Source organism: Schistocerca cancellata, chromosome 6 (genome assembly GCF_023864275.1).
Source record: "Schistocerca cancellata isolate TAMUIC-IGC-003103 chromosome 6, iqSchCanc2.1, whole genome shotgun sequence".
Classification (NCBI taxonomy): Eukaryota; Metazoa; Arthropoda; class Insecta; order Orthoptera; family Acrididae; genus Schistocerca; species Schistocerca cancellata.
The window spans coordinates 609,626,381-609,645,582 of NC_064631.1; the positions used below are offsets into that span (position 1 = coordinate 609,626,381).

Consider the following 19,202-nt stretch of genomic DNA (forward strand, 5'->3'; position numbering starts at 1 on the left):
AATAAGTCACAGCTGCAAAATACTAACGCGAATTCTTTACAGACGAATGGATAAACTGGTAGAAGCCGACCTCGGGGAAGATCAGTTTGGATTCCGTAGAAATGTTGGAACACGTGAGACAATACTGACCTTACGACTTATCTTGGAAGAAAGATTAAGAAAAGGCAAACCTACATTTCTAGCATTTGTAGACTTAGAGAAAGCTTTTGACAATGTTAACTGGAATACTCTCTTTCAAATTCTGAAGGTGGCAGGGGTAAAATACAGGGAGCGAAAGGCTATTTACAGTTTGTACAGAAACCAGATGGCAGTTATAAGAGTCGAGGGGCATGAAAGGGAAGCAGTGGTTGGAAAGGAGTAAGACAGGGTTGTAGCCTCTCCCCGATGTTATTCAATCTGTATATTGAGCAAGCAGTAAAGGAAACAAAAGAAAAATTCGGAGTAGGTATTAAAATTCATGGAGAAGAAGTAAAAACTTTGAGATTCGCGGATGACATTGTAATTCTGTCAGAGACAGCAAAGGACTTGGAAGAGCAGTTGAACGGAATGGACAGTGTCTTGAAAGGAGGATATAAGATGAACATCAACAAAAGCAAAACGAGGATAATGGAATGTAGTCAAATTAAGTCGGATGATGCTGAGGGAATTAGATTAGGAAATGAGACACTTAAAATAGTAAAGGAGTTTTGCTATTTAGGGAGTAAAATAACCGATGATGGTCGAAGTAGAGAGGATATAAAATGTAGACTGGCAATGGCAAGGAAAGCGTTTCTCAAGAAGAGGAATTTGTTAACATCGAGTATAGATTTAAGTGTCAGGAAGTCGTTTCTGAAAGTATTTGTATGGAGTGTAGCCATGTATGGAAGTGAAACATGGACGATAACTAGTTTGGACAAGAAGAGAATAGAAGCTTTCGAAATGTGGTGCTACAGAAGAATGCTGAAGATAAGGTGGGTAGATCACGTAACTAATGAGGAGGTATTGAATAGGATTGGGGAGAAGAGAAGTTTGTGGCACAACTTGACTAGAAGAAGGGATCGGTTGGTAGGACATGTTTTGAGGCATCAAGGGATCACAAATTTAGCATTGGAGGGCAGTGTGGAGGGTAAAAATCGTAGAGGGAGACCAAGAGATGAATACACTAAGCAGATTCAGAAGGATGTAGGTTGCAGTAGATACTGGGAGATGAAGAAGCTTGCACAGGATAGAGTAGCATGGAGAGCTGCATCAAACCAGTCTCAAGACTGAAGACCACAACAACAACAACATTTTGTAGTCCCAGCATTTAGTTTCTTGTATTCTTCTTCAATTCCAGCTAGTTTTCTTCTTGAAGCACTTTCCGGTGTAGTGGCAGCAGCATCACTCAATGTATCACTACCAGTTAGTCGCTACTGAGACATCAGATACTGATGAAGATGAATCAGATGAATTTTTAGTACACTTTACTTTCTTGCGCCAATGTACACGCTTTCTAAATACCTTCAGACTAGGTCTTGGCATGTTGAAGGAAAGAAAAGTCAACGACTTCCCCATATACGACTTTCACAACAATGATATGGATGTACTCACAAAGGAAACAATACAAATGGAGCAGAATCTATTGTCAACTGTCTAGCAGTGTAGCCAACAGAAAAGCTAACTCTCTTGTGCTCAATTATATCTCTGGCAAGCCTGTCTATATCAGGTATATTTCGCGTCTCATATACAAGGTGCGGAACATCGTGTGACGAAATTATTTTAAAAAATTATTTAAAATAGTAGTATTCACATCATCCAAATATCTTATACATGGTATTAAACGGGAGAGTCTAAATTTTTCGAGAATGCATTTACCCAAAAATCGATTTTTTCATCGAAAAACTCATTCCATATACCCTTAACCGCACCCAATTCCAAAAATCACTTCAAGCATTTCCTTCTCTGTAGTGGTATAATTTCATTTAGCATTATTGAGCTGCTGTGAAATATATGCAATAGGGTGTCCTGTCCATCTACTTTGAGACTCAAAATAACCCTTAGCACAAAAGTGCTTGAATCACAAGAAAGAATAAATGGGTTTTCAAAGCCCGGCTAGACAAAAATGGGACTAGATGTCAACAGATCTTTTAACTTCTGGAACGCCGTCTCTCACTAAGCTGCCCAGTGAAACTTCAGTCCTTTCCATAGCAATTGCATGAGAGGTCTTGCAGTTTCTGCTAATTTTGGAACGTACCTATGGTAAAAATTCGTGAACCCCAAATGAAACTACGATTCCTTTACTACCCTGGTGGATGTTGGAAAATTTTGAAAGGCCTCAACTAGCTTTGGATCAGTATGAATTCTATCCTGCCCTGTAATGTGAACCAAATACTGAACTTCTGGCAGTACAAAATGACATTTCTCTAAGCTCAATGTTAACGGTGCAATGCACAGATGATCAAACACTTTTCACAACTACTCCAAATGTTTTGGAATATCCTTTGAATACATGATTATGTCATCCAGGTACACTATGCACTGTTTTATTTTTAATGCATGGAACGCACTATCCAACACACGCTGAAAGATTGCCGGCATGTTTTTAAGTCCAAAAAGCGTGCAGTAAAACTGAAGGTGTCCAGCCGGTGTGGAGAATGCAGTTTTTGGTCAGTCCTCTGGTGTCACTGCCAACTGATGGTAATCACTACGCAAATACAGTGTTGTGAAATACTGACACTGACACAAGTTGTCCAGTGTCTCTGTTATATGAGGCATAGGATGTGCATCCGAGACCTTTTTCTGTTTGAGGAACTGGTAATTGGAACAGAAACATTATGCTTTGCAACCATCTAGCGTTTTTTTCTTTTTGCTTACAATTACAATGGGAACATGTCAAAGACTGCAGCTAGGTCCTGTGATTCCATCTATAAGTTGCTGGTCTATAAACACTTCCATAATAAGCTGTAAATGCCTTGGAACTCGATACAGTTGTTTGTTGATGGATGCCTGATTTCCAGCAGGAATTTGGTGCTGAACAAGCGGTGTTGCAGATAATGGACCTGACAGATTAAATAAGGCCTTGTACCCACTCAGTAGTTTTTCCACTAATGATCTGTGCTGTGCTTCAAGATGTGCTACCTTACTCCTTAACACTAACCAGTCATCAGACCCCCTCCAACATTGTGTGTTGTGCTGTAAAATCATGGTCTAGTTTATCCTCATGCAACACTTCTAAATTTGCAACCAGGGTACCCTGCGGCAACTTTACTGCCTTGGGGCCAATATTATCAATACTGATAGGCGTTATCCTCATGCTGTCTGCCTCCTGAACGTAGCACACACTAAACTGTAGAAAATGACTAACTGCATCCAATACCTTGTTATCTGCCAAAGCTTCGGTAATACACAACGAGTTCACTGGCAGGTCAGAACTAACATCAGTACAGACTACCTTCCTGTACCTTTCAGTATGCGATCCCGCAAATTGACCTTATGGGACCTTGTACACAGTTCAATTTGTTTCCCCTGGCCATGGGGCAGACCTTGTGACAATGAAGGTATTCCAGTCGCAGAGCCTAGCTGAAACAAAGTTCCATCCAATTCTACTGTATGCCATTCCAAGTCAGTTATGGCACGATTTGCACCTAGGAAATCGAATCTGAGAACATCATCATACCTACTGCTAACCATGGGAGGAACTTCTGCAGTCACGTGGAAGTTAACCTCCCCCACTCAGAACTTAAACATTCCAGCATTGAGTGAATTTACACACCCTCCACCTACACAATTTAACGTCCAGCATGTTGCACTTAACCCATTTGCTCCAAATACTTGCTTATTTGCAACCAGTACCGGAGAACCGGTATCCAACTACATTTTACATAGTTTACCACTGCTTTCTTAAATGTGTGACACTTAATAGGAGTGAGGTACAATGGACACCCTGCCCGCTGCGCTGTTTACCTGCTGCCCATAAGATCTACCCTGTGATTGAAACTTCCATTGTTGCTGATATCTGTTATGGCATTGCCGGTCCGAGCGACCAATTTTCTTACAATACCTGCAATTTTACTGTCTGCAGTCTCTTTGTACATGACTCTTTTGTCCACACCAAAAACATTTGATGTCTATACTATACATTCACTTGACTTACAATGACTCAATTTCCTCTAATGATGATACAATATTCATTGCTTCACTCAAATACTTAGGAAATTCTGTACACACCTTTCTTGACTTTTCCAAAAACTGCTCTACAGCCCACAAAATTACTGAGTTAACCCTGTCATCGTCTGTGAGCTCTTAGGTACCTACATTGATTTTACGAATACTGTTAGTGAAACTTTCAATTGATTCATCTTGCTTACGAAAAAACCCTGGTAAGTTATTCCCGACAATATTGTGCCATGTTCTTCTTCCGATATCTATTAACCCTTCCTGAAAATCCTCAAATGTTTTAGCCTCCCTCAGATTCTTATTACACATAATGTGGTCTAGCATATATTGTTAATTTCAGTCTAGCAACGCATAATGAATGCTCCTTACCCCATTCACCTAATTTGTTGGCTGTAGCCAAATTGTCAAAAAAGATAAAAACATCTTCCCCCAGTTCCCCAGAAGACAGGGTAATCAATCCTGCAGCAGTGCCATCCAGAGTGGGTGGGTTGGGCTGTGACTGCTCCCTCTCTGCTGCTCTTGGCTTATTTACCTCTAGCTGTAATTTATCTACCTGATACCTAAATTGCTCAATAATCTCAGCAGCTTAAAGTTCCTTCACCATGACTACAATTTAATCAAGAGAAAAGTATATCCAAAGAACACAAAAATTATCCTGGCAAAAGACAGGGAAAGGGACAACCCAACAGGCTCGAAACCAAAATAATTGAAATGAGCACTTACTTCCTTTGCTGTGTGGCACACCGTTGCTGTAGGTGCTCCATACTGCTGACTTCTAATTCCATGAGGTCCGTCCTCCTTTATGCCTCAGCAGTCTGCCTGACACCAGTGTAAACACTACTGTCCATTGCTGAATTTTAATGTGGGTTCTCTGCTGGACGTGAGGAAGAGGGTGGTGGGGTTGTGTTCATGATGACAGAATAACATCATTTATTGATCAAATACAATACATTGGTTGTAGGCCCTCTGAGCAGGAAATGCTTTCACTCACAATACTCTCAGTAGCAATGAAGGTGGTGGGCGGATGCTCAAATGTGCAACTGCCGCAGGAACTGTAGCTGCGCTGGAGTAACTGGAACCTGTTGCCTTGGCAGCAGCACTATGGCCTCGCTGGGTCATACCGCAGTGACTGGAACCACATGCCACGGGCCTCTGTTGCGATCGCGGCTGGGGTGTGTGGTGGCGGCGGTGGCAGTGGGGTGGGTCAGTGCCCTATCTCAGCAACCATCCGTAGCAGTGGCTGTCTGGTGTTGGCGGACCAGATTACTGGCATCGGTCCCAATAACGGTGTTTGTGCAGGCAGTGCCCCTGGCTGATGGCGACAGTGCATTACCACAATGCAACCCAGGCAATGACAGCCCTGGCAGGCAGCGTCTGACAATCAAATAGGGACAGTGATGACTGCAGTGCCGGCATCACTCTGGTGCCTCCTAGACCACGACCTGTATTATGATGCTGACTATTACAATGACTGCGATGACTCGGAAACTGTGCGTCTCTGAATGACACAGGCTCTGTGTCACCCCAGTATCTCACGATGGTAGACGAAGGTGAGCTGCCTGTGGGTCCTTAAATATGGCTTTCTGCTGCTGATGTGTGTGGTTCCTCATCTCCAAAAGGATGGTAGAATATTCTGGTGTTGCTCAGTTGGCATAACTGACCCGATTACCACCCTCGATGTTGATACCTGGAGTGCGGCGAGCTGCGTCTTGTCACGTCCTCCGCTGGCCAGTGACACAGTGTTCTACTTTGTACTGCTTAACTCGGTGCTCCGCTGACCCACTTGCATCACAATATCATACCACTGAGCTGTGCAACAGAATGTAACACACATAGGACTTCTGGCTCCCAATATTCCTTTGCATTCGTTACTCTGCAACTCCTGTCTTTAACTACCGTATTTACTCGAATCTAAGCCGCACTTTTTTCCGGTTTTTGTAATCCAAAAAACCGCCTGCGGCTTAGAATCGAGTGCAAAGCAAGCGGAAGTTCTGAAAAATGTTGGTAGGTGCCGCCACAACTAACTTCTGCCGTCGAATATATGTAGCGCTACAAGGGGATGCTTTGTAGGCACAGAGATAAATACTGGCGCCAAAATCTCTACGTCAGTAAATAAATTAAAAAAAAAGTGGAAGACGAGCTTTTTTCTCCGCCTTATCCAACGAAGTAAATACAAATTCCGTATTGTTCATCTTCGAATGTAGCAGAATTTCAATGTACTACGAAAATCCGACTGGCCAGACTGTTTGGGATGTTTGTCAATATGGCCAACTCTACGTGTTGAATTTTTTACTACCTGTGCGAAGAGGTGGTTGCTAATAGGAACCTGACGAAATGTGAATCACATGCAGTATTCTCTTCACCATAAGAATAATATGAATGTAAACATTATGCCACGTATTCTTTCGTGTTTGCTGCTATTTCATTTAAATCCTATCTGCCTAATAAAGTACGAAACTAGAGTGAGACAACAGCAAACGCGGAAGAATATACATATCGTGTCATGTTTACATTCGTATTTTTCTTATGCCTAATAGTGATACAGTCAGATAAGCACGGCAACTGATTAGATTTTTAAATCTAAGATGACTAATTCCTGTGCAGAATTTGACGTACTAGAGTAGCGGCCGCAAAGATTTTCAAACGGAGAAAAATTTTCGCCTAACTCTCGTTCAGAACATATTCTATCATATGCAGTCTATTATTTGGTTCTTGTTGATCATTATCAAAGAAAGCAGTGTAAGTAACAACAAATAGCAGTCTCTTGCCATTGTTTCGCTAGTGAGACGATTCCTCTCTTTTATTTTTTTTTTAATTGTAAGCGGCGGTAGCGCGCACAAAAGCAAGCCATGCCGCGCGCGGCGACAGGCCGTAAACACGCACTATCAGAATGAGACAAACAATGCATTACACAGTACAGTAATGCATTTTCAGCTCAGAGTGACGTTAACACCTATAACAAAGAAAACGGCACTTATCAGATCAAAGCAAAATAAGCAATCGATTCAAACCAGACGAAGCACGTGAAAAGGAAGGGTACCCGTATAAATACGGATGGAGCACCTGACGTATAGCAATGGCTACCTGGTAAAACTTAACAGTTAAGCTTACGACTCGAACCAAACTCCTGTAGCTGTATCGTCATTCATTCGACCTAAATTGTGTCTCGTATTACAATGGACCAACTTTGTTTTGATTTGGAGGTGCGGCCTAAAACTTTTCTCTCCCCTTGAATTTCGAGTCTCAAATTTCAGGTGCGACTTAGATTCGGGAAAATTTTTTTCCTCGATTTCGAGTCTCATTTTTCGGGTGCGGCTTAGATTCGAGTGCGTCTTAGATTCGAGTAAATACGGTAACTAAATTGTGCTAACCATTTGACCCAGTGCAGTAGTCAATATGTATGAATCTTCAACCAGAACAAAATTTTCAAGTATTAGGTGGATTATTATACATGAATAGGAACAAGAAAAGACTGTTTTATTTCACGGTCAAATTCAGTGTTATATTTGGCCAAATTTGATGTCATTTGTTGCTAGATTAAATGTTGCTTTTTTGCACAATTTGGTGTTTTTTTGCACAATTTGGTGTTTTTTTTGCCAGCTTTGGCGTTATTTTTTGCCTGAGTTCCTGTTGTTTTTGCCATATTCAGTGTCTTTTTTTCCAAATTCAGCTTTTTTCTGTGAAGTTTGGTGCTATTTTTTGCCAAATTCAGTGCATTTTTCCCAAGTTCTGAGATGTATCCCACCACCAATTTTGTGTTGTCCCCCCACAACCGACCCCTCATTCTGTGTTGTTTATTGCCAATTTCTGTGCCATTTTTTTCAGGTTCTGTGTAATTTTTGCAAAATTGGATTTTTTGCCAATTTTGATGCTATTTTCCTCATTACATCAAAGTTTGTTGCAAGAGAAATGAAATGTCATTTTAAGATTATGCATGAACCTCAACCTTGAGGAAATTAGACATCAAAACACCATTTTAATATTCAATAACTACGGATTGTGAACATCAGTAAACTACCATCCTTAGATTTATAACATTTTTATACAGCAAAATTATGAATTTTGTGACATATTGTAAAAGTTGCCAATTTTGCTAAAAACTGCTAACTTCACGTTATTTTCCATGTTATATTTTTTTTGTGAAATCTGCTTGTCCCTGTATATGAATAAAACCACTCCATTATTGTGTTTACTTCTATAGTAATATTATGTCCTACACAGGTTATCATGAGACAATTGGTCCTTTGAAAGAAAGTGCTGTTTGGGTTGAAGAAGCTCCACTTCGGACACTCGTTTGGGGGAGAAGATCACTTTCTCCAACAAGTTATCAACAGGAAGATCCGTTAGGTCTATCTGTTGAAGAAAATGAGTAAGTTAATAGATAAGTGTACGCTTGTGTCGGTCTTCTAATTAAACAAATAAATGTCTCATGTCTTGCTCAATCTTTCAGTAAGAAATTTCCTGAGGATGACCTTCGAGAGCTATTTCCTGATGGATCGGGTGATCTAACATCAGAGCAGTTTGTAGCTGCTTGGTTTCTTCTTGAAAACCACCATGCAACGTCCTTTGAAGATTTAAAGGCTGGCCTCGCATTTCTGCGACGGAAAGTTGATGGGCAAAAAGAAGGACAACTTTCATTTTTGAAAGTGAGATGCACTGCTTAACATGAAGTTTTAAGTAATGTACTGTATTATGGTAAATATTTGTTTGCAGAAATTTGCTGAGATGGTAATAGAGGTTATGATATCTGCTAATTTTGCTTTTGTACAGTTCACCAAAGATTTCCTTCAGGGATATGGTCTTGAGTGTACATAGTAAAGAAACTGTGGATACTGACTATGGTTGCAAATTATCCTTTACTTTGGTATTGTAAGTTTGAATTTGGGTGGAGCAACTTCTTGCCATCCAGATTTACATTTCCATAGTTTCCATATTTCAGTTGCAGTGAATTCAGAATGGCATCCAAATTACTTCTCTATCCTTGTTTCCCCTAAACGTATGTTCCATCGTGTAAGACCTTGTCATTAATGGGACACAAAACATTAATCTTACTCTTTTTGTTTTGTAAAAATGATCTTCATTAATTTAGAAAAAATTGTCATTATACTTTGATTAAATCTTGAACATCAAAGTATTTTCCACAATATATTTAATATACTTTGTCAAGTTATTGAATCCATGTATACCCTTCCATGTGGCAGTGTGGAAGCTCATATATTAACGCCCTTCTGCATTCTGAAAATAATACCCCTGCTAAAAGACCCTCGCCCCCTCGCTCCCCTAAAAAGAAATATTCATATTCATTAGCAAATAGAAACTATCAGAATAAACTAGTTTCTTCATTTTTAAATCATCTATGCCTGCAGCCATGCATACTTCACTGTAGTATGACAAAGGTATTTTTTACAGATTGGGCTTAATTTGTATTTCTAAAAACTGAATAGTATCTACTACTTGCAACATCGGCATATCATGTTATCTGTACCTCCAATTTTGAGGAAGTATTTCATTTATTTAATATACGGGTTGTTGTTCTACTGGTGCTTGTCACTTCTTAATTTCGCATGTTGATTGATATGGTGCAACGCATCCTCAAAAAGTTTCAGAATTATATGAGCACGGAAACTGGAATCTTCCTCCCTCTAAAAGTTGCTAATGAAATAATCAGTGAAAATAATCAGTGTTTGAAAATATATTATAGATAGGTAAATAGTTTACCCACCAAGCATCGGCAAGAATAACACACAAAAGATGTGGAAATATGCGAGCTTTTGGAGCCAGTGTTGCCTTCTTCGGACTCACCAAGCTTTGGCAAGAATAATAGACGAAAGATGTGGAAATGTGTGAGCTTTTGGAGCCATTATCAACTTCTGACAGAAGGGTTGAAGGGAAAGGAAGAAGGATGCAGGAAAAAGGGCTGGTGAAGTTTGTAATGGGAAGAGTTACAGAAAAGTTGCCGAGAATCGTGGGTCAGAGGAGGCTTACTAGATAGGATGAGAAGGAGAGACTGTTTGTTGGTGTCTGCACAAGATGGGATTAAAACCCTAAGAACTGAGAGGTGGAAGGTAGGGTAATAAGCTAGACAGAGATTACTGAAAAAAAAAATCATGAAAGCGTCAATAAGAATGGAAAGTTAAGCGCATTATATGTGGTGGTCAAGTGAGTAGGACAGGGAAAAATAGAGAGATTGAAAAAAATATAGGAAAATAAATGGGAGTGAAGAAAAGGAACTGATAAAGAAGTTCTCAGACTGCAGAATTAAGATAAATTTAGGTTAGATTGTTGGCGAGAACCAAGCACATGTTGTAAAGTCAGTTTCAACGTTCATAGTTCTGAGAAACTGGTGTCAGGAGGGAGAATACAGATGGCAGTGTGATGAAACAGGCACCAAGGTCACGCCTATCATGTAGAGTGTGCTGTGCTCTGGTGATACAGGGGACTGGTCCAGGGGTGGCAGCTGTAGGGTAGGGAAATCGATGCAGGAGCAGCATGGGGTATGACCTGGATATTATAGAGATTAGGGGAGAGGGAGTGAAGAAAAGCTGTTCTAGAACGGGTGGGTGAAATATCCCAGTCCACCTAACTTTTGGTTACTGTGTATAATGCACTTAATTTTCTGCTGTTATTGACTCTTTTCTTCGGTAATCTCTGTAATCTCTGTCACTGTGTATAATGCACTTAACTTTCTGCTGTTATTGACTCTCTCATGATATTTCTTCAGTAATCTCTGTCTTGCTTATTACCCTACCTTCACCTTTAAGTTCTCACGTTTTCAAACCTCATCTGGTGGAAGTGCCCCTACAGGTATTTTTTCATTCTCATCCCGTCCAGTAAGTGTCCCTTTACCTGGGGTTCTGGGTGTTTTTTCTCTAACTTTTGGTATTTCCTAAACCTCACTGGTCCTTTTCCTTCATCCCTCTTCCTTTCCTCTCGACCCTTCTACCAGGAGGAGGAGCCATTGACTCTGAAAACTCACACATTCCCATTTCTTTCATGTGTTTCCTCATGCAACGTCTTGGTGAGTAGCTTTTTTGTCTGTCCAGTGACAAAAGATGGACTTCTTGCTTAGAGGCGTGGTTTTTGATTGTATAGAATTTTAGAGATTTGTTTTAAATATTTCAGCAGCAGCAGAGCACAGTAGTCGTATCAGAAAATATTTGTTGACCTACATAGACTTACCAAAAACATTGGAGGACGCTTCAGAAACTGTGATAGTGCACTGATAAATTACCTCTACACTACCATACTAGACAAAACCAAGAGAAAAATAGAACATACATTCAACAAGCTGATAGCAAATAGCTTAATCCTAATAAAAATGCAGCTCAGTTTTTATTGTTTTGTAAAAGAAACTACCCTATAACATTCAATTACATTGCTTATCCATAAAGTGGAATACATTTTGGAGTATTTCAACATGTTTTATTGTCTTCCTGCCTGTGATTTCCAAATTTTCTGAAGTAAAAATGAAATAATGGAAAGGGGATGGCACCATAGAAAGGGTACAACTGTGATGCTGGGACTAAGGAACATGCATTTTGAAGTAATGAACCAGTCTGAGAGATAATATCTTTAGTTCAGGAGTTCTTTTTGAAAAGGCAGGTGGTAGCTTAAAATTCAGATCCCTGCCATTGACATTACTCTGAATTATGACACCTCTTGTGTTGTGATTAAAACAGACTTGCTGTAGTATCACAAATTTCTGGCTTGTGTAAACAAGCTTTTTGTCATTGTAATTCCACTGAATGAGGTGGCGCAGTGGTAATACACTTGAATCTGCATTCAGGAGGACAGTGGTTCAAATCACCATCCACTCCTACTAATTTAGGTTTCCCATGCTTTTCCTAAATTACTTAAGGCAAATGCCATGATGGTCTCTTTGAAAAAGACATAGCTAGTTTCTTTTCCGTCCTATCTGAAGCTGGGCTGGTGCTAATTACTTAGTTGGTGGTGGGGCACTAAACTCTAATCTTCCTTCCTTTGCACTTGCTTCAGTAGTAAGTGAATTGTTTATAAGAAAAGTGAACTTTTTGCAAATTCATTGTAATGTTACTGTCATTGTAGAAGGTATATCTACACTCCTGGAAATTGAAATAAGAACACCGTGAATTCATTGTCCCAGGAAGGGGAAACTTTATTGACACATTCCTGGGGTCAGATCACATGATCACACTGACAGAACCACAGGCACATAGACACAGGCAACAGAGCATGCACAATGTCGGCACTAGTACAGTGTATATCCACCTTTGGCAGCAATGCAGGCTGCTATTCTCCCATGGAGACGATCGTAGAGATGCTGGATGTAGTCCTGTGGAACGGCTTGCCATGCCATTTCCACCTGGCGCCTCAGTTGGACCAGCGTTCGTGCTGGACGTGCAGACCGCGTGAGACGACGCTTCATCCAGTCCCAAACATGCTCAATGGGGGACAGATCCGGAGATCTTGCTGGCCAGGGTAGTTGACTTACACCTTCTAGAGCACGTTGGGTGGCACGAGATACATGCGGACGTGCATTGTCCTGTTGGAACAGCAAGTTCCCTTGCCGGTCTAGGAATGGTAGAACGATGGGTTCGATGACGGGATTGGATGTACCGTGCATTATTCAGTGTCCCCTCGACGATCACCAGTGGTGTACGGCCAGTGTAGGAGATCGCTCCCCACACCATGATGCCGGGTGTTGGCCCTGTGTGCCTCGGTCGTATGCAGTCCTGATTGTGGCGCTCACCTGCACGGTGCCAAACACGCATACGACCATCATTGGCACCAAGGCAGAAGCGACTCTCATCGCTGAAGACAACACGCCTCCATTCGTCCCTCCATTCACGCCTGTCGCGACACCACTGGAGGCGGGCTGCACGATGTTGGGGCGTGAGCGGAAGACGGCCTAACGGTGTGCGGGACCGTAGCCCAGCTTCATGGAGACGGTTGCGAATGGTCCTCGCCGATACCCCAGGAGCAACAGTGTCCCTAATTTGCTGGGAAGTGGCGGTGCGGTCCCCTACGGCACTGCATAGGATCCTACGGTCTTGGCGTGCATCCGTGCGTCGCTGCGGTCCGGTCCCAGGTCGACGGGCACGTGCACCTTCCGCCGACCACTGGCGACAACATCGATGTACTGTGGAGACCTCACGCCCCACGTGTTGAGCAATTCGGCGGTACGTCCACCCGGCCTTCCGCATGCCCACTATACGCCCTCGCTCAAAGTCCGTCAACTGCACATACGGTTCACGTCCACGCTGTCGCGGCATGCTACCAGTGTTAAAGACTGCGATGGAGCTCCGTATGCCACGGCAAACTGGCTGATACTGACGGCGGCGGTGCACAAATGCTGCGCAGCTAGCGCCATTCGATGGCCAACACCGCGGTTCCTGGTGTGTCCGCTGTGCCGTGCGTGTGATCATTGCTTGTACAGCCCTCTTGCAGTGTCCGGAGTGAGTATTGTGGGTCTGACACACTGGTGTCAATGTGTTCTCTTTTCCATTTCCAGGAGTGTATTATGATCCATTCCCTCCCTCTCTCCTTCCCTCCTACCCTCTCTCCCTCCCTCCTTCCCTCTCTCCCTCCCTCCCTCCCTCCCTCCTTCCCTCACTCTCCCCCTGCGTGTTCGGAAGTTAGAATAGTCATGAGGTATTCCTGCTTGTCGTAAGAGGTGACTAAAAGGAGTCTCTCACTTTTCGGCCTAATACATTATGGTCCCCTCTTAGGGTTTGACCTCCACACTTTCCAAATTTTCCAAAGTGCAGGATATTTTGGGAAGGTGCATCTTATATCCCTCGTGCATTAAGATCTGCACCCACTATTGTCATGGTGCTACAGCTCCGTCAATATTCTAGCTATTTGGGTGAGGATACCTTAAGTGGTTCATAATTTCCATCCATTGTCTGCTGTCCTTTTTTGCCTCCATGACAGTACTGGATTCCTAAGTTCGCAGTATCCAGCACGGTAGCCAGTCCTTCATAGAGGGTTCGTCCTGTGTCCTCTTGGTCGTAGCCCCGACTATGCAGGGATTGCACTACTGATGCCTGAGTTGCAATCTCCCCACGTATGCCAAGGAGTAGATGCCCATTGTCTTTGTTTGGGGCATCGGGACTCCCGGCAATGACCATCATGCCAGGTGGCCTTTGCTGTGGCTGGGTGGGCCCCTTGGGTAGAGCCACTGATTGCAGTGGGTGGCATCAGGGCTTATGACTTGCAATGAAGTGGACCAAGTCATCTTTTTCTGGGTACCGATTGGCCCCAGCCATCTCTAATAAAGGGAAGGTTGAATTCAATGTTGTGGAGTATGACTCTAAATCGTTCCCCTCCTTAGCTACACCATTGGAGCAACATAGGGCTACGGAAAGCAGACAGTTATATTTGCCTTGTTATTTAGTGTGCAGCAGAACTGATGGGGACTGCTATCTGGATACGAAGCCTCTATTTTCTGTTGAACCACTGGAGAATAAGTTTGGGGAAGTGACAGCACTGTCCAAAATGCATGATAGTTCATTCCCGATTCAGGTTGTATCACCCTGAACGTTACTCTGCTTGACAAGCTAGGTGATATTCCTGTTTCGGTCACTCCCCATAAAAGCTTCAATGTGGTCCAGGGAATTATATCTCATCACGACCTCTCGTTGCAGCCCAATGATGAGCTACATGCCAGTTTAGAATGATGGGGCATTCATCTCATCTGGCACACCTATAGGGGCCTGAAGATAATAGGGTTGCCACCGGTGTCTTCATGTTGACCTTTGAGAGTGATTTGTTACCTGAAAAGGTGAAGGTGATGGTATACCATTGCGATGTCAAGCCATACATCCCTTCCCCTTTGTGGGCTTTAAGTGCTAGAAATTCAGGCACATGTCTTCCCGGTGCAATTGCAGCACCACATGTTGAAACTGCGGACGTCCACTGCATCTGAATACCACATGTGCCCGTCCTCCCACCTGTGTCAGCTGTGGAGAGCACCACTCCCCCTGCTCGTTGGACTGCACAGTACTCCAAAAGGACTGGAAAATTATGGAGTACAAAATCGTGGACAGGCTGCCTTACTGTGAGGCTAAACTGAAATACGAAAGGTTGAACCCTGTTCGATTGCTATTGACTTACGCTGCCGTTATGGTAATGTCGCTGTCATTGTTGCCATTACGCTCCTCGTCCAAGCTTTCTCCAGTGGGCCCTCAGGGCTGTCCATCTTCATCCCCCCTTCCGGTGACAGGGGGAACCTCATCTTCTGTTGCTCAAAAGCTTTTACTTTGTGACCACCTCTCCCACAAATGCTGGGAACATCACCCCCCCCCCCCTCCTCCTCTTCTGTTGGAGAAGCAACAGCCTCCTCCAGCTCCTCTTGCATGGAAGGCGTCCTTTGGGACTCTACCTTCCATGGTATCCCCCCGTGGTAAAGTGGAGGCCAGCCTGTGGTCGAAGAGCTTCACAGTCTTCCTCTGTCCCTGAAGCTACTTCAGAGAAGTCCTCCCAGCAAGCCCCTAAAGAGCAGTGAGAGGGCAAACTGACAAAGAAGAAGTCTGTTAAGGAATGGGAGACTCTGGTGGCAGGTGACCCTGAGGTGTAATCTGCTTCTTTGGTCCCTTCGTGCCTTCCCAGATGACGGAAAGCATCATCCTTCAGTGGAATTGCTGCCGGTTTTTCTCCCACCTCACTGAGTTATGACAACTCTTTGAGTGTTACGTCTGTTTTTTGCGTTGCCCTTTAGGAAACCTGGTTTCCTGCAATGCAGACCACCATCCTTCATGGCTATCAGGGGTACTACAAAAACTGTAATGACTGTGACCGAATTTCAGGTGGAGTATGTATCTACATCCTTAGCTTTTTGTCTGTAGCAAACCTGTGCTGCTTCAAACACCTTTAGAAGCTGTGGCTGCAGGAAATTACCGTCTGTAACATCTACCTTCCTCCAGATGGTGAATTGCGGCACCATGCATTGGCTGCATTAATATCCCAGCTCCCCCCACCTTTTCTACTTCTGGGTGATTTTAATGCCAATAATCCTTTGTGAGGTGGATCCAAGATTACTGGTTGTGGTAAAAACACCAAGGATATACTAACTCAACTCGAACTTTTCCTCCTCAATACAGGTGCCCCCACTCATTTCAGTGTGGCACATGGCACATACTCAGCTATTGGTCTCTCGGTTTGCAATCCTGGAATTCTCCTGTCTATCCACTAGAGAGCTCAAGACAACTTGTATGGCAGTGACCACCTTCCACTCTTCCTGTCCCTCCCCGAGCATCACTCATCTGGATGCTTGCCCAGATGGGCTCTTACCAAGGCTGATTGAAACACTTTCACTTTCGCTACCACTGTTGAATATCTGTTGCATGGAAACATCGATGAGGTGATCCACACCATCATTACTGCCATTGTTGCTGCAGCTGAATCGGTAATCCCTTGTTCCTCAGGTTGCTCCCGGTGGAAGACAGTGCCTTGGCGGTCGCAGGAAATTGCTGCAACCATTAGAGACCATAGGCGGTCCCTCCAACATCATAAGTGCCACCCGTCCCTGGGGTACCTCATTGCCTTCGTACATCCCCGTGCTTGGGTCCGTCAGCTCACCAAACAAAGGAAGCAAGAGTGTTGGGAATGATATGTCCCCACCATTGGAACACAAACCTCTCCTTCCCAGGTTTCAACCAAGCTCAGACACCTTAATGGATATCGGACACCTGCAGGTAGACCTGGAATATCTACACATGGAGCTTCATATACCAATCCAGGCATAATCGCAGTGTGTCTTCCTGAGCATTATGCTTGCACCTTTGCATGTGAGAAATACCATCCCATCTTTCATCTCCTAAAACAGCAGGTGAAACGACGTCTTGTCTTTTGCTCCATGCCACCCTGAGCCACATAATGCTCCCTTCAGTGAGTGGGAATTTCTCAGTGCCCTTGCTGATTGTTGATTGTCCTGACACATCCCCCGGACCAGACAGCATCCATTCCCAAATGATCAAATATCTGTTATTGGATTACCAGGACCACCTTCTTGCCATTTTCAACCGCGTCTGGAGTGATGGCGAATTCCTGTTGCAATGGTGGGAAAGTATCATTGTTCCGGTGCTAAAGCCTGGTAAGAACCTGCTAGATGTGGGTAGCTATCATCCTATCAGCTTCACCAGTGTTCTGTCCAAGCTGCTTGGACATATGGAGAGCCAGCAGTTGTGTTGGCTCCTTGAGTCTTGAGGCCTTCTGGCTCCATCCCAGGGTGGTTTTAGTCAAGGTCAGTCCACTGACAATGTGATCTACCTGGAATCTGTCATCCAAACGAGCTTTTCCTGGTGTCAACACCTTATTGTCGTCTTTTTTGATCTGTCAAAAGCCTACAATACCACTTGGCGACACCACATCCTCGCTACTCTGCACAAGTGGGGTCTCCGGGGCTCGCTCCCGATTGCTATAAGGAACTTTTTGTCATTCAGCACTTTCAGCGTTTGACTTGGTGCTTCACACAGTTTGCCCCACATTCAAGAGAATGGGGTTCCTTAGGCCTCTGTACAGACTGCACCACTCTTCTTAATTGCTATTAATGGTCTCGCAGCAGCAGTGGGATCCTTAGCCTCCCCTTCTTATATGCTGATGATTTTTGTATTAACTTCTGCTCCTCTTCTATTGGTGTGGTTGAACGTTTACTGCAGGGAGCCATACAAAAGGTGTAGTAGTGGGCACTCACTCATGGCTTTTAGTTTTCAGCTGCCAAGACTTGCGTCATGCACGTCTGTTGTTGTCGTACTGTCTACCCACATTCAGAACTTTACCTCAGTCACCAGCTACTTAAAGTAGTGGAGACTTACTGCTTTTCGGGACTGGTCTTCAACGCCACTTAACTTGGCTTCCACATCTTCGTCAGCTTAAGGAAAAGTGCTGGCAGCATCTTAATATTATTCGATACCTGAGCGACACCGACTGGGTTGCTCATCGCCCTACAACGCTGCAGCCGTTTGAAGCCCTTGCACAGTCCCGTCTTGGGGAGCACAATGTGTGGTTCAGCATTGCCCTCAGAATTGCAGCTGCTGGACTCTATACGCCACTGTGGAGTTTGGCTTGGAGGCTTGGGACGGAAGCTTTCCGAATGATCTCAACCCTAACACAGTGATCCATCTCCCACAACGGTGACCCAGATTGGGGATTCCAAATGCAATCTGTATCCAGTCGCTTGTTATTGTACTCGACACTTTACCTCTACCACCTTTCCTGTGGGTCCATTCACATACACCTGTATGATCCATGCCTTGGCTACAGCTTTGTATGGACCTATCACAAGGCCCAAAAGGCTCAGTTCCGCTGACAATTTTTCTCTCTTGTCGGTGATTTCAAGGGCTCATAAATAATCTACGCTAATGGCTCGATGGTCAATAGTCACATTGGCTTCGCTTATGCCCACGCTGGACATACTGAACAGTGCTCCATGCCGGATGGCTGCATTGTTTTCACTGCAGAGTTGGTAGCAATCTCTTGCACTCATGAGCATATTTGCTCCTGCACAGATGAGTCCTTTGTCATCTGTAGTGACTCCTTAAGCAGCCTACAAGCTCTTGGTCAGTGCTTCCCTCACCACCCTTTGGTAATGATTATCTAGGAATCGTTTTATGCCCTTGGAAATAGCGGATGCTCAGAGTCCTTCATTTGGACCCCAGGAAATGTTGGGATCCCAGGCAATGAACTCGCTGACTGCTGGCCAAACAGGCTACTGGTAAACTAACTCTGGAGACTGGCCTGCTGGAGACTGATCACTGATCGGACTTACGCGTAAAGTCTTCGGCATCTGGGATACTGAATGGTGCTTCCTCAGTACGCCAACCAAACTACACTATGTGATCAAAAGTATCCAGACACCCCCAAAAAATATGCTTTTATATTAGGTGCATTGTGCTGCCACCTACTGCCAGGTACTCCATATTATCGACCTCAGTAGTCATTAGACATCGTGAGAGAGCAGAAGGGGGTGCTCCGCAGAACATGGTCAGGTGATTGGGTGTCACTTGAGTCACACGTCTGCATGTGAGATTTCCACACTCCTAAACATCCCTAGGTTCACTGTTTCCGATGTGATAGTGAAGTGGAAACGT

The 19,202-nt window shown here is 43.8% G+C and overlaps 1 protein-coding gene across 2 annotated transcripts in view; it reads left to right on the plus strand.

Moving 5' to 3' along the window:
• The window catches only part of LOC126191095 (exocyst complex component 2), a 143,852-nt gene that overhangs the window by 25,126 nt on the left and 99,524 nt on the right, over positions 1–19,202 (plus strand). For both annotated transcript variants that reach the window (XM_049931824.1, XM_049931825.1), the window contains exons 4-5: positions 8,356–8,503; positions 8,585–8,780. In XM_049931824.1, coding sequence (XP_049787781.1) covers positions 8,356–8,503; positions 8,585–8,780 — 344 coding nt within the window. The remainder of the gene's footprint in view (positions 1–8,355; positions 8,504–8,584; positions 8,781–19,202) is intronic.